The sequence below is a fragment of the Cynocephalus volans genome, chromosome X (assembly GCF_027409185.1).
Source record: "Cynocephalus volans isolate mCynVol1 chromosome X, mCynVol1.pri, whole genome shotgun sequence".
Classification (NCBI taxonomy): domain Eukaryota; kingdom Metazoa; phylum Chordata; class Mammalia; order Dermoptera; family Cynocephalidae; genus Cynocephalus; species Cynocephalus volans.
Genome location: NC_084478.1, coordinates 121,706,410 through 121,732,166, shown reverse-complemented (window position 1 = coordinate 121,732,166; position 25,757 = coordinate 121,706,410). Strand labels below are relative to the sequence as shown.

The 25,757-nt window shown below is 40.1% G+C and overlaps 1 protein-coding gene across 1 annotated transcript in view; it reads left to right on the top strand.

Annotated features, from left to right (window-relative positions):
• TRPC5 (transient receptor potential cation channel subfamily C member 5) overlaps positions 1-25,757 on the top strand; it is a 167,735-nt gene that overhangs the window by 104,249 nt on the left and 37,729 nt on the right. The window contains exons 3-6 of the mRNA XM_063083212.1: positions 7,701-8,037; positions 9,377-9,516; positions 14,349-14,671; positions 22,084-22,279. Of these exons, the coding sequence (XP_062939282.1) occupies positions 7,701-8,037; positions 9,377-9,516; positions 14,349-14,671; positions 22,084-22,279 (996 nt within the window). The remainder of the gene's footprint in view (positions 1-7,700; positions 8,038-9,376; positions 9,517-14,348; positions 14,672-22,083; positions 22,280-25,757) is intronic.

Below are 25,757 nucleotides of genomic sequence, written 5' to 3'. Positions count from 1 at the left end.
ATATCCATATGCAGGAGAATGAAACTAGATCCATACCTCTCACCATATACTAAAATCAACTCAAAATGGATTAAGGACTTAAATATACACCCTGAAACAGTAAAACTTCTTAAAGAAAACATAGGAGAAACACTTCAGGAAATAGGACTGGACACAGACTTCATGAATACGACCCCAAAAGCACGGGCAACCAAAGGAAAAATAAACAAATGGGATTATATTAAACTAAAAAGCTTCTGCACAGCAAAAGAAACAATTAACAGAGTTAAAAGACAGCCAACAGAGTGGGAGAAAATATTTGCAAAATATACATATGACAAAGGACTAATATCCAGAATATATAAGGAACTCAAACAACTTTACCATAAAAAAACAAGCAACCCAATTAAAACATGGGCAAAAGAGCTAAGTAGGCATTTCTCTAAGGAAGATATACAAATGGCCAACAGACATATGAAAAAATGCTCAACATCACTCAGCATCCGGGAAATGCAAATCAAAACCACACTGAGATACCATCTAACCCCAGTTAGGATGGCTAAACCAAAAGACTCTGAATGATAAATGCTGGCGAGGTTGCGGAGAAAAAGGAACTCTCATACATTGTTGGTGGGACTCAAAATGGTGCAGCCTCTATGGAAAACTGTATGGAGCTTCCTCAAACAACTGCAGATAGATCTACCATACGACCCAGCTATCCCACTGTTGGGAATATACCCAGAGGAATGGAAATCATCAAGTCGAAGGTATACCTGTTCCCCAATGTTCATCGCAGCTCTCTTTACAATAGCCAAGAGTTGGAACCAGCCCAAATGTCCATAATCAGATGAGTGGATACGGAATATGTGGTATATCTACACAATGGAATACTACTCAGGTATAAAAATGAATGAAATACTGCCATTTGCAACAACATGGATGGACCTTGAAAGAATTATATTAAGTGAAACAAGTCAGGCACAGAAAGAGAAATACCACGTGTTCTCACTTATTGGTGGGAGCTAAAAATTAATATATAAATTCACACACACACACACACACACACACACACAAAACTGGGTGGGGGGGAAGAAGATATAACAACCACAATTACTTGAAGTTGATATGACAAGCAAACAGAAATGACATTGTTGGGGGGCGGGGGGGAGGGAGAAGGGAGGGAGGTTTTGGTGATGGGGAGCAATAATCAGCCAAAATGTATATCGACAAAATAAAATTTAAAAAAAAAAATGGGCAAAGGATCTGAATAGGCGTTTCTCAAAGGAAGATATATGAATGCCCAACAGATATATGAAAAAATGCTCAACATCACTCAGCACCTGGGAAATGCAAATCAAAACCACTTTGCGATACCATCTTACTCCAGTCAGGATGGCTAATATCCAAAAGACTGAGAATAATAAGTGCTGAAGAGGTTGAGGAGTAAAAAGAACTCTCATACACTGTTGGTGGGATTGCAAAATGGTGCAGCCTTTATGGAAAATGGTATGGAGGTTCCTCAAACAATTACAGATAGATCTACCATATGACCCGGATATTCCACTGCTGGGAATATACCAGAGGAATGGAAATCATCATGCTGAAGGGATACCTGTACTCCAATGTTTATTCCAGCAGTATTTACAATAGCCAAGAGTTGGAACCAGCCCAAATGTCCATCATCAGATGAGTGGATAAGGAAACTGTGGTATATCTACACAATGGAATTCTATTCTTCTATAAAAAAGAATGAAATACTACCATTCTCAACAACATGGATGGACTTAGAGGAAGTTATATTAAGTGAAATAAGTCAGGCATAGAAAGAGAAATACCACATGTTCTCACTTATTTGTGGGAGCTAAACATAAATAAACACAAACAAATAAAGGGGGGGAGGAAGACACAACAATCACCATAATTCCTTGAAGTTGTTAAGACAAGTGAACAGATATGATGGGGGGGAGAGGGAGGAGGGAAAGAGGAACCGGTAAAGGGTCACGAAAATCAACTACAATGTATATTGAGAAGTTAAAATAAGAAAATAAATAAATAAATAAAAATTAAAATTAAAAAAAAATAAAAGCCAGTTGGCTGAAAGGTTTGAAATATGTACCCCAATAAAACCATCCAATCAAAAATTGATAAAGAATATTTTTAAAAATCGTTTTTAATCTCTGTATAGATGACATTTTTTAGCTTTGTATGTGTTGCTATTAAGGGCATCTAACTTTACAGTCTAAAAGTATAATTGCTGAACTCAGGGGTGGGTAGACATCAAAAATATGTCTGCTGTAGAAATAACTTGAAAAAAATTAAAACCATGGCCAGCCACCAAATTTTGGACACTATTTATACTGCTAGTTAGCAACTAAAACTTTCTAAAAATTATGAACATTTTTGTTCTGCTTTAACTAGGTATACCTAAGTTCTCACAGTGATCTCTATCAGTTTTATTAGTTGACCTGTTTAACCAAAACAGAAAATCTTTAATTACTCTAAGTTCTTAACTGCTTTTAGTATGAAAATTGCAGCTGTAAATTATGTATTTTCATATTTTACATAACTGCTCTGAACCACTGATTGACATAATCTTTTGTTTGAGAGGGGGTGTAGTAGGAATCTCTCTCCATATTGCTGGTCCTCTTACTAAAATCCTTTTATGAAGAAATGACCTTTGACATTTATTCACCAAAGGAATTAATATAGCAGGTCAAAGATTAACAATGCTATACTATAGATTAATAGGTCATATATAGCCTCAATCACATTTTTAATAATGGAATCTTAACATACCTCTCTCTACATATATATAGAGATATCATAAAATAAAATGAAGTGAGGAAAATAGAGGAAACCAAATAATTTTGGTACAACTTATCATTTAAAGAGAAGAAAATTAGATGAAATATCCTGAAATATAGAAGCACCAATCAAAGTTCTTAATTATATTAACATTATACTCCCTTGAATTTAGGAATCATTGAAGATTCCTTTGCACTTAGATTTAATTATTAAATTAATTTTATATGTAAGTTACATTATTAAAAGATTTTTTTGAGATTGCTCTACAGCGGGCAATTAATGGCTTTATAATAATAAAAAGAATATTTCTCTGTTGTTGAAAGACAACCAGAATACCAAGAAAATGTACATAGGAACATGCTACTTTCCTCTTCCCTGCATTCCCTCCGTGGAGCACTATTTGCTGCATTGGCCTACAGAATTATATGTTCAAACTTAGAAGATATGTACTCTCTTCTTTTTTGTTTATTTATTTACTTATTTTAGGCCATTCTTCTGGCTTGCCAAATTCTGTTAAGACATTCAGTTCCTTATTTATGCATGTGTAGATCATGAACTTGATGCCCTTTCAAAAAATGTTTTTTTGTAAAGTAGGGATTAATGCCATAGGTTTTAAAGAGAAAGATTGTTTTCAGTTTTTTAAGAGAAATTTTTAAAAATACATTTTTATGGCTGTTCTCTTAAGGAATGAATATTCACTTATAAAGGACTTACTTGTAATGTGTAATTCCTCCTTTTAGCCAGCAGGGAAATAAAGCATTTTTAATCCTCAGAAGAAAGTGCTGCAAATAGCTTTTATATAGTCAAGAGTTCAACTGGAGAAAGATCTTAATCCTTACTGTTTTGACTAGGTATCTAAATATTTGGTATAAAGTAACCAGAATAGTTTATTACTTATTCCCTTCTAAAATTTTAAATATATGCAAATATATATATATATACACCATTAGATTCCTGTGGTGGATAATAGTTTCTTGAGATTCTAAAACAGGTATCCAGTGACTGCTTAATTGTTCCCAGATTGCATCAAAGATAAATTGACAAATAATGGAAATGAGTAAAGATGAAAACGATACGTAACTACGTATGACTTGTTTCTGGTAATCAAATCTTATTTTTTAAAAATCTTATTGTTTTTGAGAATTGAGATATTTAAAACTTGTTAAAACTTATTCCTAAAAATAGAAGAGGAGGTACTATGTGTTCAAAATTTTTTAAAATAAAGAATTCAGTGTCACTAGTAAAAGAAAAAAAAAAAAAAAAAAAAGCTTCACCTCTTCATTTCCGCCTTAGAGGAAGGTGATTTCTGGGGTTAGAGTTCTTGGGGATACCCAAGGGGAAGTCCCAGTAGATCATAAAGACCATTGCTGAAGAGCTCCAAATATCTGCTTCTGGTAGCAGCATGGAGCAATACCATAGAATAGGGATTGCCAAACTACAATTTGCTTCCTGTTTTTGTAAATAAAGTTTTACTGACACACAGACAAACCCATTCATTTACATGTTATCTATGGCTGAGTTTGCACTGCAACAGCTGAGTTGAGTAGTTCAACAATGATGTATCTCTGTTTAGATGTTCCACAGACAAATCTAGTTCAACAGGTCTAAAAATGTATGCATCTCCATAAACCTGTTTCATCTTCAAGTGTTTCTCTCAGTTAATGGCACTACCATCACCAATTCACCAGAATGAGAAGGCTCTTCTCCCCTTTACTCCCACACTCCATCTATTACTCCACTTCTCATCCATTACCACGTTCTGCCAATTCTACCTCCTCACTATATTTTGAATCTGACCATCTCTCACCATTTCCATCACCATTTCCTTAGTCTATGCTGTGGATTGATGTCCCCCCAAAACTTAGTCCCCACTGTGACAGTGTAAAGAGGGTGGGAAATCCTATTACAATAATTGAAAGGTGGGGCCTTGAAGAGGTGATTGGATTGTGGGGCCATGCCACAGTAAATGGATTAATAATGGTGGTGATGGGCATGGTTCTGAGGGCTTCAAAAGGAGGGCGCATGAGCGTCTCTCTCTCTGCTCCACCATTTTCTGCCATGTGAGACCCTTGCATTGCTGTAAAGCCACCACCAAGAAGACCCTCACCAGATGTGTTCTCTGGACTTTGGACTTTCCAGCCTCCAAAACTGTAAGCAATAAATTTCATTTTTTTAATAAATTGCCCAGTTCCGTGTATTTTGTTATAAGCAACATAAATGGACTAATACAGTCTAAGTCACCATCATTTTGTTCAAGATGAACAACAGCTTTCTAACTGGTCTTCCTGCCTCTAATTCTGCCCACCCTCTGCCCCCATCCATCTTCTACTCAATAACAAGAAGGATCTTTCTAATATCTAAATCTAATTCTATCACATGCGTAAGAATTTATGCAGCTAAGATTTAATGAGTCTGTACTATGTGGCAGGCATAGTTCTAAGTGCTTTATGTGTAGTAATCTTAATGCTCACAGCAACCCTATAAGGTACATGTTGTTATTGTCTCCATTCTTTAGATGAAGATATTGAAGAACAGAGAGGTTAAATAACTTCTACAAAGTTACACAGCTAGTAAGTGACAGAGCCAGGATTTGAACCGATGTAATTTAGCCGCAGAGTCTACAGTCTTAACCACTCTGTTATACTGCTCTACACACATGCGTGCACGCACACACGCACACACACACACACACACACACACACACACACACACACACTGCTTATGGTTCCCCATTGCTCTTAAAATGAGTCCATATTATTTATAATGGCCAAAGACTATTATTCTGATCTGCTCTAACCCCTGCCTGCCTCTCCAGTCTCATCTCTTACCATTCGCAGCCTCTCAGTTCAATCTGCAGCCACCCCAGGCTCGTCCGGGTCCCCACACGAGTCATGTTCTTTTTTACCGCTATGCCTTTAGTCGTATGCTTTGGCTGTTTACTCCCTTTCACCCTCCTCCCCTGCACCTAGCCATCTTCTTCACATCCTTTAATGCTCCACTCAGGTATCATCTCCTCCAGGAAGCTTTCACTGAGAAGTCCAAATATCCCCCTCCTTTTTGTTTCTATTATGCCTTGTTCATATCTCTTTCAGTGCCCTTACTATACAGTTGTATAACTCTTTTTAAAGATCTGTCTCCCTCACTAAACTTTGAGCTCCCAGTGATTTTTCCATTGCATCCAGAAGTCTTGCTTTACCCTTCACCTTTTCTGTATTTTCTTGGACTTTTTCATCCCAGCCTTTTTCATCCCACTGTTATGGCAAGAACAGTAGAAAGGGACTATAGGATTTTGTCTCTTTGTATGAATGTGTGGAAAGGAGATATGAAGACATAATGGGGATTGTGCCCATCTTTGGAGGAAATGAGATCATTTTTTCTAAATGAAAACATTTTAGAGCTTTTTTTTTTTGAGAGTTGTGTAATGGTAAACTGCTTTAGGGCAGGCTAGGCCCCAAAATATATAATGGCCCAAACACAATAAAACTTTTCTAGTTATGGAACAGTTCAAGATGGGTATTCTTGGTCAGCGGGATAGTTCTCCTCCACGTAGTTATTGAGGGACATGGGCTGATAGAAGCCCCTAGGTCACCCTGGATTACCACATCCCAGTCAGCCAGAAAAGGAAAAGAATGTGGAGGAGCATACATGGGAGGCTTCTATAGGCCAGGCCTGGAAATGCCACACATCATTTCTCTTTACATTCCATCAGCGAGAACTTAGTCATGTGGTCATTCCTCACTGTAAGAAAGACTGGGAGATGTAGTCTGGCAGTTTGCTCAAGGAGCAGAAAAATGGATGGGAAACTAGTGACTGTTCTGGATATGCTAACAGTAAAGTTGGTCTAGTATAGCTTGGGTGTTGGGTAAATGATGGAAGAGGTTTATTTCCTTTGTACTAGTAAGCTGTATAGTGCAGCTCTGTTTAACTTGTCCCACGGGAAGCTGGAGTAGTCAAATGTAGGAAGTATTTAAAATCATGGTTGACAGTTGAGCTCCCTATTGAGTCACTTACCAGGCAGGAAGTAGCAGCTGGAGGGTGACTTGCAATGCTGATGATTCCTTAATTAATAATCACTGACACTTTGTACATTGCCTTTAAGTAAAATCCCATCTGGGTTAGTATACAATATTGTAATGTTAGCCCCCCAATATTTTTTCCTCTTTTGCATGTCTAGACTAGAGAGAGTGTTAAATAGATGACAACGTAGCAAACTGATTCACTGTAAGCCAACCAAGAGGTGCTCAAAACAAAATGGGAAAAAAGATAATATCAAAAAGAGAATTCATTTCCATTTCAAACCATAGCCACAAGCATGGGTGTATTCCGTGCTTGTTTGTGCTTGCCCAAGCAGAGTGCACATTTGATGATGACCTCACATAGGCTAGGGGAATAAGTAGAAGCGAATCAATTTGAAATGAAATATCCCCATGATTCTCTGCTAAGAGGCATGTAAATTCCCAGGAGAATTTATAAAACAGCCGGTCCAGTCTCTACCTTTCCACCCCCAACTCCCACCCCCAGAGAATCTCATTTAGTCAGTCTGGTGGGACCTGGGAATCTGGATTTTTTTATTGTTCCCTGGATGATTCTGATGCAGAGCCAGGTTTGGGGAACCACTGCTCTAACATGATGGGTGGGGGAATAGGGAGGCATGCCAAGGGACAAACCAAACAGAGTGATTTTGTTTTAATATATGAGAAAAATAATCAACCCTAAGGAAAATCTGGTCTCATTGCTTGACATGCAGAGCTGTCTCTGGGGTTAGACCCATTTGTAGGAACCTGGAAAATGGGCCTCTTCTGGGGATGGGCCATACAGCCCCTTGCCAGAGCTAACTGTAAACTAGGAGTAGTATTATAAATGTAGACTTTCCCCTGAAAATCCCAGATGCCTAACTTGTTCTCCTTTTTTCCCAGTTTGTTGCTCAGCCCAACTGCCAACAGTTGCTTGCCACCCTGTGGTACGACGGCTTCCCTGGATGGCGGCGGAAACACTGGGTAGTCAAACTTCTGACCTGCATGACTATTGGGTTCCTGTTTCCCATGCTGTCTATAGCCTATCTGATCTCACCCAGGAGCAACCTTGGGCTGTTCATCAAGAAGCCCTTTATCAAGTTCATCTGCCACACAGCATCCTATTTGACTTTCCTCTTCATGCTGCTTCTGGCTTCTCAGCACATTGTCAGGACAGACCTCCATGTACAGGGGCCTCCCCCAACTGTTGTGGAATGGATGATATTGCCTTGGGTTCTAGGTGAGTCAAAGGCACCAAGAGCTATGGTCAGACTGCCTGCTTATCCTATCTAAAGAAACTAATAGAACAAGCAGACTGACAGGCTCTAAACTAGGGCACCTCCCTCAGTGCAGTGGGATAGTCCTTTGTTGGGAGTCTGAGAAATGTGCTTCCTTCTGTCCTGGGCCCTGGTCACTCAATATTTCATGGTCCACAGTGAGATTGGCAGTGCACCTGAGGCTTGCTTCTGTTAATCTAACATCTTCAAAGACAGAGAAGCTATCTGTCAGTTGGTTTAGAGAGAAAGCCACATATCAGTCACAACAGGACTCAGGTAAATTAAGCAGGGCAAGTGCCGATCAGTTTATTCAAAGCCTTCTTTCCCATAACTAGGGGCACATGGATCTGCTGCTTTCTCATAGCTACTCCACACAGTCCCAGTACTTGTTCACAGTCCACATCTATTTGGATACTGATTCCACAATCAGGAAGGAAACCTGGGAAATTCACACACATCATGGTGAATGTAGCCCTACCAGTAGTCTCCAGTCTTTAGATTCCACTAGACCCTCCAACACAGGGTCATCCTCTAAGTCCTTGCTATTCAAACTGTTGTCCCCAAACCAGCAATATCAGCATCACCTGGAACCTTGTCAAACACAGAATCTCAGGTCCCACCCTGGATCTTCATGTGAACATGATCACCAGGTGATTCACAAGCCCTTTAAAGTCTGAAAAGCACTGCCCTAGACCACAGCAACACTTTTTACTGTTTTCCATTTTCCAGGGCTAAAGAAACATCTATGTCATTAGACAAAATTCCACAAATCCTCACACAGTGAGAGGAGAGAGGAAAAAAAGAGAATCCTAAATTATTTGGGGCCCCACATCCTAGCATTAGTCCCAATATCTGGTAATTTGGTCCATGGTCATCTTGCTCACCTCAAAACTCGAAAAGTTTTCTTTTCCAGCACCTAGTGAAAACTAATGACTATGGGATAATATTTATCTAATTAATTTATTGATGAAATTACTCCCATTCCAAAATGGGAAGAAGGTAGAATCAGGCACCCAAAATTGCAACAGCATTCCAGCATCTATAGTAAGAATGCTAAAAGAGAGTAGTACCCAGAAAAGTATAACCTATGGACATCTTCAGGAAAAGTCTACCAGGTTTGTCAAGTTTAAGACTGGGAGGGGGATAAGAAAGAAAGAGACGTAAGTGATTACTATCTTTTGGGTCTTCACTCCACTGACCCCAATTCATTTATTGATTTCATCTTTATTCACTTGGTGGGATTCTGCTGTGATAACCAGGGATGACCTATGCAGATATAAACTTTTTGCATTCATTATGCAGGTTTCATTTGGGGGGAGATTAAGGAAATGTGGGATGGTGGATTTACCGAATACATCCATGACTGGTGGAACCTGATGGATTTTGCAATGAACTCCCTCTACCTGGCAACTATTTCCTTGAAGATTGTGGCCTACGTCAAGGTAAATTGGAATGTCTGCTATTTTTCTTAAGCAGTGGTTTTGGTTACATTAAGCTTTTGCACTGAACATAAAGAGTGGAAGTGTAATGATGACAGTCTAATCCATGCAGGAAGGTACCATATAAACAGACATTCTTTCAATGGTTTGTAGGCAGTGTCCACCTAAGCAAAGAAAGTAAAGAATGGAATAATTTGCAAATGAATTGTTAGCTTCTTAGACCCCAGGGTAAAAGGATCTTTAGCCTTCAGTATTTAAATCTTCTCTACAATGTCTTTGCCAAGAGGATGGTTCACTGATGCTTGCAATAAGTCAGGGACACAAAATTCACTAGATTCACTATTTCCGAAAGCCTCTCTTAACCCTCGCCACTTCATTTAAAAGAGTTACTTTATATTTGTCTAATATTGTTCTCTCAGTGCCACACCCACTGGTAATCCTTCTTCCCTGTGGGGTCATACAGAACAAGGCTGCGCCTTCTTCATAATAGTGCTTCCGATATAAAGTCATCTCTCCCAAGTCTGCTGAGTCATCTCTTCTCAAAGCTAACTAGTCCCACTTCCCTCAACTGTTCTTCATATGACAGGTAGCAGAACCCCAGAAACTTCTCTTCAGGAGACACAAACCTTTAATAACTTCTGCCTTCCTCATCACTTCCACCACCAGGGTAATCATTCGAACAGTTATAAATTCAGCTTTTTGAGTATCACCCAATCTATGACTTCCTACCAATTCAGATAGTGTATGCACACACAGACACACACACATACACACACATCACCTTAATGGTTTTCCCACACAATGTGCAGCTTGAATTACCCTGAAAATAGCTTCATATCCAACACTGCACTTTGGGTAATCATAGGCTCTGAGTTCAGGTCTGGTGCTTATTAAATAACGAGATGGCTGTGCTCCTTCTACCCTGAGTTGAACTTTTCCACCATGAGGAAAGGCTGACAATTCCATCTCCAAGAGTCATGCTTTTTGGCACTAAATTCCACATTAAGGAGTTTTAGAATGGGAATATGGCTGTTCCCCAAATCTCCAACAACTTAGTTTATTTTTATATCCCTAATATGCATATTACATAAATTTTAAGACCTTGGGAGTTATGTTGAGCATGAATATTGAATGCAGTCCTGAAACATTTTTGAAAGGAGCCCAAGAGTATGCCTTATACACATGTGGTGATCATTTAACACATACTTACAACTTCCTTAAAAGAAAAAGCTGGTGAGGAAAATGTTTGACTCTCTGATTAACGTACCTGGGTGAAATCCATGTCATTCTTGCACTCTACTAAGTAACATTGTTTGCCTAAAAAAAAAAAAAAAAAAAAACATTTCTTCCTTTGGAAGTCATATTTATACACTGAAGGGACCATAAATTATCAACCTAGAAATTGGTAGGTTTTGTTTAAACAAAAAAAAAAATTAGAATAAGTGATGAAGAAAGGGATTAACGTTTGGAGATATGAAAATTTTTCTGCAGATGCTCAGCATTAGCTAATCACATAACCTACACAACTTCACTGGCAAGGCTTCCAGAGAGCTAGATGCTTCCCCGCCACAAAGTATAAGAATAAATCTGCTCTACTAAGCTGGGTAAGTGCCCCTCAACTGACAAACACTTAACTCAAAGGAAACCTTTGCCAAGAAGTTGGAGCCCTTCCCAAAAAGGGAAAATTTGCAAACAAGACATGCCACATGCAGAATTTGGATTTGCAATGAGAACTTATAAATGGTCAGAGTCTGGTCCACTCATCCACAGAGTCACACCAATCTAAGATGACCTTACCCAAGTAGGCTGAGCCAATTTCCATGAGAAGTGTATATGAGAACCACTACATAGGCCTCTTGAAACATTTCAGATCACCATTGTACTGAGGCAGCACAGAAGCACCAAGGGCTGAGCTGACCTTAAAGAAGATCCCTTGTTAGAGTGAAAAATTAGTCAACAACATATACTTCACCTCCTCACATGGTCTACAACAAGAGCCAAAAGGCACACATCAAAGTACTCAAAATGAAAAAATACACTCGTGTGACCCTCAGTGTTCCCAGATAACCCTACAAATGGAGAATAACAATCCTTTTGTCTTCTAGATAGCACCATCTAGATCTATCCCACCACCACCTCGCTTCCATATGCACAGACTAAATCTGGACTTTGCTGTCAACTGAGTTGGGATCTTCTCTTCAGCCAATACTTAGCTAAATACACAATTCTTCCCTCCCAAATTCTAATTACTATTAAGTCTCCACATCAGGCCATCCCTCTTCCTACTTTGCTTTTGGGTTGACAGAATGCAATTCACACCCTTTTGAAAGGCAAAAGGCCAATTTTCAAGCTGAATTTCATCTCAAAAAATATAAAAAAAAAAATCACTTGCCTCCCACTATCACTAACCCAGGAGTCAGGAGACCTGAATTTAATCCCCATTCTGATACTCATGAGCTGGATTATCATAGGCAATCCCTCTACCTCTCTGAGCCTTAGATTCTGCCTCTGATAAATGAGCAGATTGAAATAGATCAGTGGTTTTCAACCTTCTAATTTTTCCCCATGGACCCACATCTTCAAGCAAAAACTTACACAGAACCCCAATGTGTGAAAGAGCCCAAAGGACTGAGTTTGGCTTGAGGAATGAGTCTTCTAGGCCTTCTCTTTGGCTCCCACAGTGGCCACTAAATGCCTCCATTGAACCCTCAGGCTCTAAGGAACTTAGTTTGAAAACCACTGTGTTAGATCAGGGGTCAGCAAACTATGATCTGCGGGCCAAATCTGGCCTGCAGCCACATCCATTTGTTTACGTATTGTCCATGACTGCTTTAGCACTACAAGGGAAGTATTGAGTAGTTGCGACAGGGACCATATAGCCACAAAGCCAAAAATATGTACTATCTGGCCCTGAACAGAAAAGATTTGCTGATCTCTATGCTAGATGAGCTCCAAGTTCATTCCCTGTGCTCACATGCTCTTATCTTTCTCCAAAGGCATATATGCAAAGTATAGATTTGCCATGAGAATTATCTTCCACACTTCTGAGTGTTCTGAAAATCTCATGGGCAGCAGACTTCCCTGTGGTTACAGTTCTGGCTGTAGAGAGAGAAAGCCCCAAATTATGAACCACAAATGTTCCAGATTTCTACTTATAAAACACAGGTCTGTTTTGTTATCAGTGGAGCCTCCATCTCTTGTGTATACCTCAAATCCTTGAAAGGCCTATCTAACATCTGTGCTGTGATATCAACTATGATATAAGTAACATTTGATAGAAATAGTGCTAGACTGAGTGTCTGGAGACCTAGGGTTTCATCCTGGCTTTGCCACCAATTTGCTGTGTGATCTTTAGCAAGTCACTGTGCCTCTCTGGATTTCAGTTCCTCTATTTGTAAAACAGGCATAACAACAACTACCCTTCACAGCAATACAATGAATGTTTTTTTGGAAGGTAAAATGCAAAAATACAAGATTTTTCCAAGAGCAATAAAATTGATTGGTCACCTAAAAGTCTATTTGAAACAGAAGCATAGATGTGGCACAATTTCTCCAAACTCCCCTGACAGTGAAGAATACCGGATACAAACAAGTGATTTTAGCAACACCAGTTTCTTCAGTTGTTGGAACTAAGGCACATTTTAGAAATGCTAACAATATAATTTGGCCCCCAATGCAACATTTTCTCAGGAAAGTTGTTTACATTTAGTCCTGAGAAATTGTGATATTTAGATGAGAGCTAAAGGCAGTATGCTTCAGATTGAATCCCAGGCAAAATGTACTTCTCTCCTGGGAAAGGTAATAAGTAGTTCCTTGTATTTTCATAACATCTCCCCTTACGGAGTACATGTACTTTTGCACATGCATACAGAATCACAAACATGTGCAGTGGGTAGGAGTGGGCATTATCCTTGGTTTGTGGTGAAGTTGAAAGATACAGGCAGTTTTAAGTGACAGTGCCCAAATTGGAGCTCAGATCTCACAACAAAGTCATCTTTCTACAAAGCTAGCCCCAATGTTCCAGGAGCTGGAAGCCCGGGATAAGACTGAAAAAAATGGGTAACCAACACCATAAGTACTGGCTCTTCTCCTCCTTTAACCCCCTGGTTCTTCATTTGTGCTAGAGGGACATTCCAACTTGGAGGGTTGTCAAAGGAACAGTAAAATATATCCATACGCCACTGTGTAGAAAAGTACTAAATTTACTACCTGGAAGGTTGGCATGCCATTTGCAGTAGTGTAGAATACATTACTGACTGCTAAAAATTCAGCAGAAAGCTCTCATGAACAGCTCCCTAACGATGCTCTATCAGCCCCAAACTGCTGTCAGCAGGAGAGTGAAAATGAACACCGCATACCAAGGAGGCTGCATCTACCCCTTGTCCTTCATAACTATAAGTTGTCCATGATACCCAGTACACAATGGGGGATTGAGGAAGTCGATCTGATTCAAAACCTCATGAGGAAACAGGGTGCCTTGTCCCCACCACTGCCTTGGGCATATCAGTGACTCCGTTTCAATGACATTCCCCAACAATCTGGTAAACCCACAATTGGAAAATGTCTGTTGATAAACCACAGGTGGTTGCTCCAGATGATTGCTCTGAAATTCATTCTTCTTTATGTATATGCTGGGTATATATACTTGGATGGGAGTGGGAGGAAGAGAGTAAGGGCAAAAAAGACCTATAGTGCCATGCACAGGGCCCATTGTACAAATGAATGGTTGATGCATATTTTGGCAGCTTTATTTGGGTGTGGAAGGGAAGAAAGAGGGGAAAGTTTTATAAATGCTCACTGTACCTCTCATCTTGTGCACTTGTTGTTTCTTTCAGTATAATGGTTCTCGTCCAAGGGAGGAATGGGAAATGTGGCACCCGACTCTGATTGCAGAAGCGCTCTTCGCGATATCCAACATTTTAAGTTCATTGCGTCTCATATCCCTGTTCACAGCCAACTCCCACTTAGGGCCTCTGCAGATATCTCTGGGGCGCATGCTGCTTGATATTCTCAAATTCCTCTTCATCTACTGCCTGGTACTGCTGGCTTTTGCCAACGGACTGAACCAGCTTTACTTTTATTATGAGACCAGAGCTATTGATGAGCCTAACAACTGCAAGGGGATCCGATGTGAGAAACAGAACAATGCCTTCTCCACGTAAGACTCCCCCCTCTCCTCTTTTGCCTTTTTTCTACCTTCTCCTTATTTGTCCTATTTTCAGCCCACAGCTTTGTCACAGCCTCTTGACAGTGCAGGCAAAGCTCACTATGGAGGTACCCAAAGGGTCTGAGTAAAGGGAGGTCCTTCTCTCACTACAGAGGACTAGGGTGAGGTGAGGGAGGAAAGAAACAGACATACACATGAGCTTCCAGGGATTCATGTAATGAGTTAGTTCTGAGCTATGTTGGTAACATTCCATATTTTTCAAATAATTAATGGGTATGGGGTATATAATTCCTAACTCAATAAAGTGGTACTCACCAAGGAAATAAAACAGCAAAGCTATTCCTCTGAACAAGTGGCTACCAAAGCTAACTTAACTATTCTGAATCAAGCCCAAAGAACAAGGAAGGAAGCAAAAATATATTAATGCACCCCCTTTCACAGGAGTAAGCTAGCGAGGGGACAGGCTGAAGGTAAGATTAGAGTCGGCTCACCCACTAGATAGATTTAAGGTTTCAGGTGGGCCAAGTGGAACTAAGCACTGGTTAGAAATGTCTTCCATTCCCACTCAGGATACAAGAGACAGCTCATGACTCTTTGTCCATGAGTCCACTGCCTCCAGACACGTGGAGCCCCTGTGCCTTTCTCTGTACTGTCAATACCTACTTCTTTGGGACCTTTAAGCCTCCAGAATTGCTTTTATTTTTTTGACAAATCAGTGTTAGGGGAAACAGACAAGAGAAAGAAAATAAGCACACATCAGGCAATTTGTTAGGATAGGAGCTGTCCTGGGCTGCCCCTGGACTCAGTGTCCTATACCTTGTCCATTTCCATCCCCACTTCTGGAGAGTACAGTCATCACTGGTATTCACAGCAATGACCCCAAGGTCATGCAAGATGCTTAGTCATTAAACTAAGATACAATTTTTTCTTTCAACTCTGTAAACTAAGGCAGTTCAACGGACTCAGACTTATGTGCAAGGCAAAAGGGGCCAAAACGGGTTGGTAAAGAGATCATGCTATTTTAGTTAAGCCATTCAGGAGTATACAATGGCAACTTACCAGCTTGCTAGTGCCTCTTGACTAGAAACTGCTTCCTCTCCTGCATTATTCTAGAGACAGAACTCACATCAACCTGTTTTCAATATAAAGAGCAATTTTATAGTGGCTTGAGCACCAGGAGACTGCATGTGTTCCCAGCACAGTGTTTGACAGTACCGAATACCTGAATGCAAGGTGCCTTCCAGGAAGCCAGGTCCCTGCCAATTACCCTTTCATGTGAACTCTGCTGAGGAAGTTTATGAAATGTCTCCTTGCAAGTTTGTAGTGATTATTAACACCCCTGTTGCCAGCTGACATTTTGCTCCCATCACTTACCCAGCAGAGACAATTGACACGAACAGGCACCTATCATACTTGAAATTATATCTTGGGATGTCAGGTATGAAGAGACATTGTCATGCTGCGGCCAAATCAGCAATAATGTTACCTCAACTTTCCCTCTGTCTGTTGATTTTCTTCCTCCATGGAGGCCTAACTCAAATTTTCGTTTTCCTTTAAACCCCTCAACTAAAGCATTTATAATACTTGTTAAGATAAAAGCTTTTTTGCATTAAATTTTTGGTGTTATTTTAACAATGTGCATATTTCACTCTATATATAAATTAAAACTACTCCTTTAAGGAAAAAAAAAAAGATACATGTTACTCAGCTAGAGTGTCAGAAAGACTGTTTTTAGAGAAGGGGAAGTGAGCTTGTTTATGCATCTGGTGGGAAGTTTGGTAGCTGCTTATTGTTTTCCTTCTCCTTCTGATTCTCCAGAGATGCCATTGCTATTCTTCCACTTAAACAGAAAAAAAATATATTTTTTCGTTGGGCAAATAATTTAAAGGGAACTCATTGTCCTTGCTGAAAAGCACACCACAGTACTGTTGGTGATTTGAGTTCAGTATTGCATGCTGGGAGTACCTGGCCTTCATCTGCTGCCGAGAGAAGCAATTAGGAAGGCGTCATCATTCCGAGGGAGCAGAACTTGTGAAAGGAAAAGGGTGGAAGTGGCAAGAAGCAAACTTGCCAGACCTGCATCTCTCTTCTAAGGTTCAGTCTTCGTCTCCAGCTGCCTCCAGAACACACCTGGCTGTTCCACAGGCCCCCCAAACACACAATGTCTGCAACTAAATTTCTCACCACCATATCTTCATCCCCAACCTATTTCCCCTTTAATTCCTCATCTCATTAAAGGACACCAGCCAGAATCCTAGGAGTCGTCTGGGACTCTTACCCTTTCCCTCACAAAACACACCCAGTGTCTCACTCAGTCCTGTCAGTTCTACTTCCTGAATATCCCTTGAATCCATCACACAGACACACACACACACACCACTGTCTCCATTCATGCCTAAATCATCTCTCCCACGGACTACTGCAACAGCCTCTTAACTGGTCTCCCTTCCTCCAGTCTTGTCTCCCCTCCAAACAATTTCCCACCTGTCACACAGAAGTTTCTTTCTAAACACCAGCCTCATCCTGTCACCCCCTGGCTTCATCCCACCAGGGTATCTGAATCTTCCCCATAAAATCCAAACTCTTTACCATAACACATGGAGAGGACCTTGCCTCTCCAGCCTTTCACTCCTATCCTCCATAGTCAGCGTCTTGCTGTTCCCAGCTACAGGAGAGCCTTACCCCTACAGGCCTTTGCATATCACCTGCCATTCCCTCTGCTTGAAAGGCCCATCCCCACCTAGCCAGCCTGGCAAACTCTTCCCCATCCTTTCAGCTTCTGCCAAAGCATTACCTGTTCTAAAGCCTTTTCTTACCCACTGAAACCCCACTCTCAGCTGCAGGCTTCTTCTGTGTTTCCCATGGCATTCCAAGCATATCTCTATTACAATATACAGCCTGTTGCATTCTAGTCATTTATGTCTCTCCCCCACCAGACTGAGACTCCCAAAGGGGCCTAAGACATAAAGGTACTTAACATTCCTACTGAACAATTAAGTGAGTGAAAGGATGAAGTCCTACCTTTTTTTTAGCTTTTTATTTGGAGATGATTGTACATGCAATTGTAAGAAATAATACAGAGAAACTGTAAACCCTCCACCTAATTTTCCCCAGTGGCAACATCTTTAATAACTATAGTACAACATCTCAACCAAGAAATCAACATTGATAAACTCCAGTTACCTTTTTCAGATTTCACCAGTTTTACCTTAAGCCACTTGCGACAACATGGATGGGCCTGAGCAATCTTATCTCTAATTGTAGATGATCTACTTCTACTTCTGTCCCCCCATCCCCACCCCAGGATGACTGAAGTATCTGGCCAGCTCTGTCACCCTACTGATACACTTTGAACTTGCTTTCAGCAAAAACCCTTGGCCTTTCTCCTACCTCTCTCATCTTGTACTTGGGCACTTGACCTGAGAGCAAAGCTCTACATTGATCTATTACATTTCATCTTGTTAGTTCCAGTCTATTGCTCCAAGCCGTTGAAATCTTTCTGAATCTTTATTCTGTCATCCAATTTATTAGCAATCCCTCCCAATCTCGTGTGCTCTGAAGATCTAAGAAGCATGCCACTGAGTCTCATCCAAAGTATTAATCAACCTGTCAGCCAGACTTGGTATATTCTGAATAGAATATTGAGCAGCTAGTAAAATGATACATATGAAGACTCTGTATATATACAAAAAAGTGTCTATACCCAAAATGTGTAATTTTTAAAAAGCACAAAAATTGTATGTACTATGATTGCAACCATGTACTAGATATGCAAATGAATAACAATCTATAAAGACAATAAAGGATTGTAAAACAACAAGACTGAAGGTTTAATAATAGTAATTAAAATAACTAATATTTACTGAGTGCTAGTAATAAAGACAACAAATATTTACTGAGTGCTAGGGCCGGGCACAATCACAAATCAGCTTTACGTGGATCCTCACTCACTACCACGCTATGAGGTAGACACTCTTATTGTTACCCACTTTACAGATAGGGGAGGTAGGGTACGAAGCAGTTAAGCAGGCTACCCCAGTGGCATAGATGGTAAGTGGCAGAGTCATGATTTCAATCCAGGTGTAGAAGCTCCAGTCTGTGCTTTTATCCAGGGATACAGGTATAAGAATGTTTCTGTAAGGTTATGTAAGATTTGTTATGTAAACTTGCTATAATCACAAATACATGTAAAGCTAAATAGGACAGAGCCATGTCCTAGCAGACCACTGCACTCTCCTTCCAGACTATTACCATTCATTTGCAGCTACTCCTGCTTAATCAGCAGTGATTTCTCCTGCCATCATTCAACCCATATTTTCCCATTTTATTCACACGAATACAAGCTGTGTCCCCATCAAAGGTTCTTTTTGTTCTGATCAAGCTTTAAAGGTTGTTATTGGTTGTCTCTATATTTGCCCCTTAATTTCAGTTCATATTCTTCCTGCTATTGTTATCACAGGATGATGCCACTCATTTGAACTTTCCTTGGTTATGTGTTTCTCCTGTCTTTTATACATTTATTCAACAAACATTTATTCAGCAACTCCTATGTACCAGGCAATGAGAATACTGAGTAAGATAGCATTCTTATCCTCAAGAAGTTCATAGTCTAATGCAGAACTCAAGTAAACTATTAGACGAGCTGCAATTTTATTTTTTATTATACATACATATGGGGTATGATGTTGATTTTCAATAATTGTGTAGAGTGTGTGGTGGTTAGATCAGTACAGTTAGCTTATTCATCATCACAATACACAATCATTCTTTGTGTCCTCTGACCAATTCCTCATTAGCCCCTCACCCTCTCCCTCCCCTCCCCTTTTCCACCTCTAGTTTCCTAAAAGTTCAACGTATTACTGTGATTGTTATTTCTTTCTTTCTGTCTATCTCTCTTTATAGTTCATTTGCTTATTTGTAGATTCAGCTCCCAGTTATGAGTGAAAACATGCAGTATTTATCCCTCTGTGCTTTGCTTATTTCACTCAACATAAGTTTCTCCAAGCTCATCCATGCTGTTGCAAGTGGTAGAATTTCATTTTTTTATGACTGAGTAGTATTTCATTGTGTATATATGCCACAATTTCCTTATCCATTCATCCACCAGTGGACATTTAGGTTGGTTCCATCTCCTAGCTATTGTAAATAGAGCTGCGATAAACATGAGAATGCAGGTATCCCTTCAACCTAATGTTTTCCAATCCTCTGGATATATCCCCAGGAATGGGATTGCTGGATCATATGGAAGTTCTGTCTGTAGTTGTTTAAGGAACCTCCAGGCTGTTCTCCATAATGGCTGTACTAATTTACAGTCCCACCAACAGTGCAGGAGGGTTCCTCTCTCTCCACATCCTTGCCAGCATTTGTTATTCTCTGTCTTTTTTATAATAGCCAGCCTAATTGGGATGAGGTGATATCTCAAAGTGGTTTTGATTTGCATTTCCCTGATGATTAGTGGTGTTGAACATTTTTTCATGTACCTGCTGGCCATTTGTATGTCTTCCTTTGAGAAATGTCTATTCAGCTCCTTTGCCCATTTTTTAATTGGATTATTTACTGCTATTTTTAATGCTTACCATATGCCAAGCACTGTGCTGAGTGTTTTACATGCAGTATCTTATGGGATACAGTAAGGTGGTTAAGTGTGTGGACTCCAGAGTCAAAAGAGCTGGGTAAAAATCCTACCTCTGCCACTTCATGCCTATGTGACCTCTTTGTGCCTCAGTTTCTCATCTGACAAATAGAAGAATAATAGTAGCTACTTCATAGGGTTATAATCAAATCTTATAATATATGCAAAGCACTTAGCACAATGCTTGGCATATAATAAGAGCACAATAAATGTTAACAATTAGGATTTCTCCTACCAGTAACCATTTTTCAGATGAGGAAACTTGAAGTGTAAAGAGGCTACATAACTTTCTGAAAGTCAGTTAATTAGTGGAGGAGTCTAATGTTTGCCCTTAGCCACTCCCCTCTTCTGCCTCTACAGTGTGATATGTGCCTTTATGGAATAAGGCTAGGGTGCTATGGGAGCACAAAAGAGGAACATCTAATCCAACCTTGTAGGAAGGGAGTTAGGGCAGGCTTCTAGAGGAGGTAGGGCTTTAGCTGCGCCTCAAAGGTCAAACAAAAGTCGGACAGAAAGGAAGACAGGACAGGAGTAGAGTCCAGAGGTTGGGGGCGGGGGGGCATTGCATCCAGGGTTAGAAGCTTATCAAAGGCATAGTGAAATGAGAAATAGCAGATCCAGGGAACTGCAGAATGGGTAAGGATGAGACCGAGGGCTAACCATGCCTTCGCTCCATTTGGGCTCTCAAAACACAGCTTGTGAAATACAAATTGATGGCACTGCTTTCTCCCAAAGAGCTTTTCTCTTCCAATTCACCCTCCAGTTCGTCTTTGCTGGTATGAATTAGATTCAGAAGGGTAAACCCTCTCTATTCTTCTACCTCTTGAAATAGTAATTCCTCATCTCAAAGATGAGACTTTCAGCAAATGTCCAAAGGACTGTAGTTCCCATCTCTATTCTACTGTACCCCGCTTAGCTTTGCGATCTGTCTATGGATGGCTGCCAACATTAGCAAGTTCCCCCTTCACCACCTGGTGTGGATTTGTCTCCCATACATTAAATATCAAGTCTTCTTGAATATTTGTTCTTCAGTCTGTGCCCCTTCTTGAATTAGCAAGTTCCATATGTTTGTTTACTCTCTGCTAAATAAAAATGGACTGGTTGTTTTCTCTAAAATCATCTCCTTTAAAATTGAAAAGATACTCCTTTGGTATTAGGATTCTAGAGTTTGGTCGGCAAGTCTTTCCATCCCTGTGATAATTTTATTATGGACCCAGCCAACAAGTAATCCTCCCCCCTAGGTGGTGGCCCTTTCCCTGTAAATTCAGCTGAGTCTAGAAGCCACAGAGCTTCCTACAGATGTCTCACCAGAATATTCTTATCCACCTCACATGCCAGTCCCCTATTTTTCCTGGGCATGCCTTTCAGCAGGTCAGCTTCTCCTGATGACCAGACCGCATTATGACATTTTCTGCACCATGTCAAGTGCATTCTCACCACCAGCCACCAAAACTGAGGAACAATGTTTCCCGCCCCCCACCCATCCTTTTCCCTCTTGTACAGTTGTATCCACAGGGTCTCCCTGACTAGAATATCACCACAGTTGAGGGCAGATTTTAAATGCCAAGACTTTTCTATGCATAAGACATAGAAGTGGGAACAAACAAACTGACCTGACTGATTTGTGTCAGGGAAGAGACCAAAATATGTGGCATCAGTCTACCTGTTGCAAATCTAGCATCCCCCTTGTTACGCAGATCAACTCGAGTTTTCTTTTTCTTTCCCTGATCTTTCTAGGGAATTAATTAATCTGCCCTTTGATTTTTTTTAGGCTCTTTGAAACTCTTCAGTCACTCTTCTGGTCTGTATTTGGCCTTTTAAATCTGTATGTCACCAATGTGAAAGCCAGACACGAATTCACCGAGTTTGTGGGAGCTACCATGTTTGGGACATACAACGTCATCTCCCTGGTAGTCCTGCTGAACATGCTGATTGCCATGATGAACAACTCCTACCAGCTTATTGCCGTGAGTAGCCTTGCTTTACAAGGGTGTTTACTTTGGTTTCAGTAGGAGCCACGTTGGCATGGAGCCCATTGGAAGCTCAATGAAAGAGTCTTCTGCCCCAATTATTTTATATTAGCTTTCCCAGTTGTTAGACTGAACTATTTCTTTCCAAGACAATTCAGTTAGGACTCTTAGTCTATCGAGTCTGGGTAATCTAGAATAGGTTGTTCTAGTTAATAAGACTTTCTGGCTATCTGTTGAAAACATTTTTAAATTTCTGAATCTATTTTCTTGCCTAAGTAAGGAAAACTCAGGGGATATGAGCACAATTTGTCTATAACATGTCACCCCACTGATCTCCAGGGTTGATTCATCTGATCTGGTTCTCTAGGCATAAGGGCTCTATCTCCCTCTTCAATGCAGACATCTCCCTTCCAAAACTAAGAATTCCATTCACAAGAAGGACCTTCTCAGAGAGAGAAAGAGGCTATTTTTTGATCAAATATATATGAGTAACCGCACTCCACTGTGAGATGTTCTTAAGTAGAGTCCACTACCAAATTTTTTGACCATCATCTTATCATTTGGATCAGCAGTGCTTATTACCTTAGACTAGAAATGGTGAAGGTATAGGATATGGGATCAGTTCAGGCCCTGCCCTGATTTTGACGCCAAAGTAAATATCTAACCTTAGCTTATTTTCTTATAATCTGCCCATGATTTCTAGAAATGGAGTATTAGCAAAGGATTTCTGGTTATCTGAGGTTCTGTGTAGTTGGGTGTCAGTGAGTTTGGATGTTTAATTCCTGTTAAAATGCTGGGTCACTCCCTATGGATCAGTCTGTTGCTGGAAGTTTTATTCTATAGCACAGAAGGCACAGAATAAAAGGACCCAAGTCTTGTCTTCCTTACTAGATGCTCTCTCACAGATTTGGTTTGCCACTGAGAAGTCATTTAGCCTATGGAAAATAAGCTTAAGTTATTGGTTACATAAACATATATATGTATTTATGAAAATATATATACACACACATTGTCCACACTTTTAAAATATTATTGGTAATAGTGAACACCTATGATCCATTTCCACTAAGGAACGAACCAAAGAGGAATGGGTGTGTGTTGCAGCAGGAGATTTTAGAGTTATCTATTTGAAAGAATTTTCTAACTATAAATGGCAATGAAATTTATTCTCACTGGTGGGTTTGTAGAATTTCTGTCATTGGAGAGTCTAAAAATTAGGTTATAAAATTGCCTACTAGAATGGTTTAGATCCTAGGTGCTTAGGTGGTAGAGAAAGGAGGGAAGTATAGTTAAAAAAAAATTAGGAGTTAAAAAACCAGGGACTGTAGTACTGGTTCTATAACTTATAACTGAGTGACCTTAGGTAACTTACTTTCTCTTCTTGGGCCTCAGTTTCTTCATCCAAAAAGTGAGGGAGTTGGAATTGATGGTCTTTAATATGCTTTCCAGCTCTGATATCCTGTGGGTCTACAAATGAACAGGATAGGCTCACAAGGTCCTTTCTAGATCTGAAATTCTGTTCATCTTTTGTGTTTGAAATGAGATACAGTTCAGTTTCTCTCTGTCTCACCATTCAAACCCAACTAGACCAAGAACTCTGAAATGATCTATGCTCACTCCTACTCTGTCTCTTTAAGGGGCATGAGCAGGCATGGAATCTCGGGTTGATTTTTCCACTCCCTATGCCTACCATCCTATCCTTCACCCCTGTCAAAGATGGCAATATTCATTCTAAGGCATTTGGAGTTTTCTCACTGGGTGTCTGGCACTTGATTGTTTCTAATGACAGTAGAAAAGGGAGGCATTGGCTGGCTGGTTAGCTCAGTTGGTTAGAGCACAGCCTTATAACACCTAGGTCACAGGTTCATATACCCATACCAGCCAGCTGTCAAAAAAAGAAAGAAAGAAAGAGAGAGAGAGAGAGAAAAGAAAAGAAAAGAAAGAGGAGGTATTTTCTTGTCACCTAATGCAAGGCCGTGGTATTCCCCACTAAGCTCAGTGACATTTTCTAGGAAGGGTGGAAATGATCAACTCCAGGTCTCCTGTCACCACCTGCTGGTAGTAGGCTTTGTTTTAATGCCACCTACTACTACACTCAAAGAAAACACCTTGGCTTGCGAGGGAGCCTGGGTTAGATGGCCTGAATGGTGTCTATACCATCTTACACATCTGAAATCATAGCCAACCATTCTAAACACTACATGCTCCTTTGAAATTTCCTGGGAGTGTGCTTTTACTATTTGGAAATGGATCCAGTAAGATACCGATATTGGGCAACTTGATTCTAAGAATATCCAGGTCTGCTTACATGGTAGTTCCATTTGCAACATCTCTACTTCAGTAGTAAATGCAATTTTTAGAAGGGCCCTGATATGGGGGGAAAGGCTACAGAAAGGGAAACCACTGAAGACAAATTCTACTTCAAAAGGTATCACAGGCTGACTCAGCCTATGTAGAGACTCAGTTGTCAACGTGTCTCACTGTGAGTCTATTTAGTGTACATTCTAGGACAAGGCTCAAGAACTACAAATAATACAAATCCTTTGAAGGGTTGAGCTCTTTCTCAATGCTCCATTCAGGATTCAGAGCTGCTGGTGATGTGAATACATGGCTCTGTAGCAATTTGTATTTCTATTCCAGAGGAGGCTCCACTTCAATAGTGTATAAAGTTATCCTCAAGATATAGTGAAGCAGGGATCCCTCCAGGCCTGTGCTCTGTGGTCCCAGCCAGCAGCAGCAGGTGAAGCTGGCCTTATTGTATATCATTATTATTTGCAATTAGCTGTTACTTGCTCCTCCTTTTATCCTTATATCTCCCTCAAACTGCTTATAACCCTCTGTGACACTTTTTTCAACACAGTCACCTTGTCACTACTGTTCTTGATGTGTATGCAGAAGTTCCATCAAGCGAAGTTGCTCTTGATGCCATTTTAATCAGATTCACCCATTAAAAAAAATAAAGATTAGGTGGGAGAGACAGACTAGTCTCACAAAGCTCATTTTTTTTTTTTTTTTTTTTTTTTTTTTTTTTTTTTTTTTTTTTATTTTTTAGATTTCTACTTTTGTTTATTGGTAATTTGTTTTTTTTTCCAGAAACTTTTTTTTTTTTTTTTTTTTTTTTTTTTAAATTTTATTTTGTCGATATACATTGTAGCTGATTAATGCTCCCCATCACCAAAACCTCCCTCCCTTCTCCCTCCCCCCACTCCCCCCCAACAATGTCCTTTCTGTTTGCTTGTTGTATCAACTTCAAGTAATTGTGGTTGTTATATCTGCTTCCCTCCCCCCCCCGATTTGTGTGTGTGTGTGTGTATGTGTGTGTGTGAATTTATATATTAATGTTTAGCTCCCTCCAATAAGTGAGAACATGTGGTATTTCTCTTTCTGTGCCTGACTTGTTTCACTTAATATAATTCTCTCAAGGTCCATCCATGTTGTTGCAAATGGCAGTATTTCATTCGTTTTTATAGCTGAG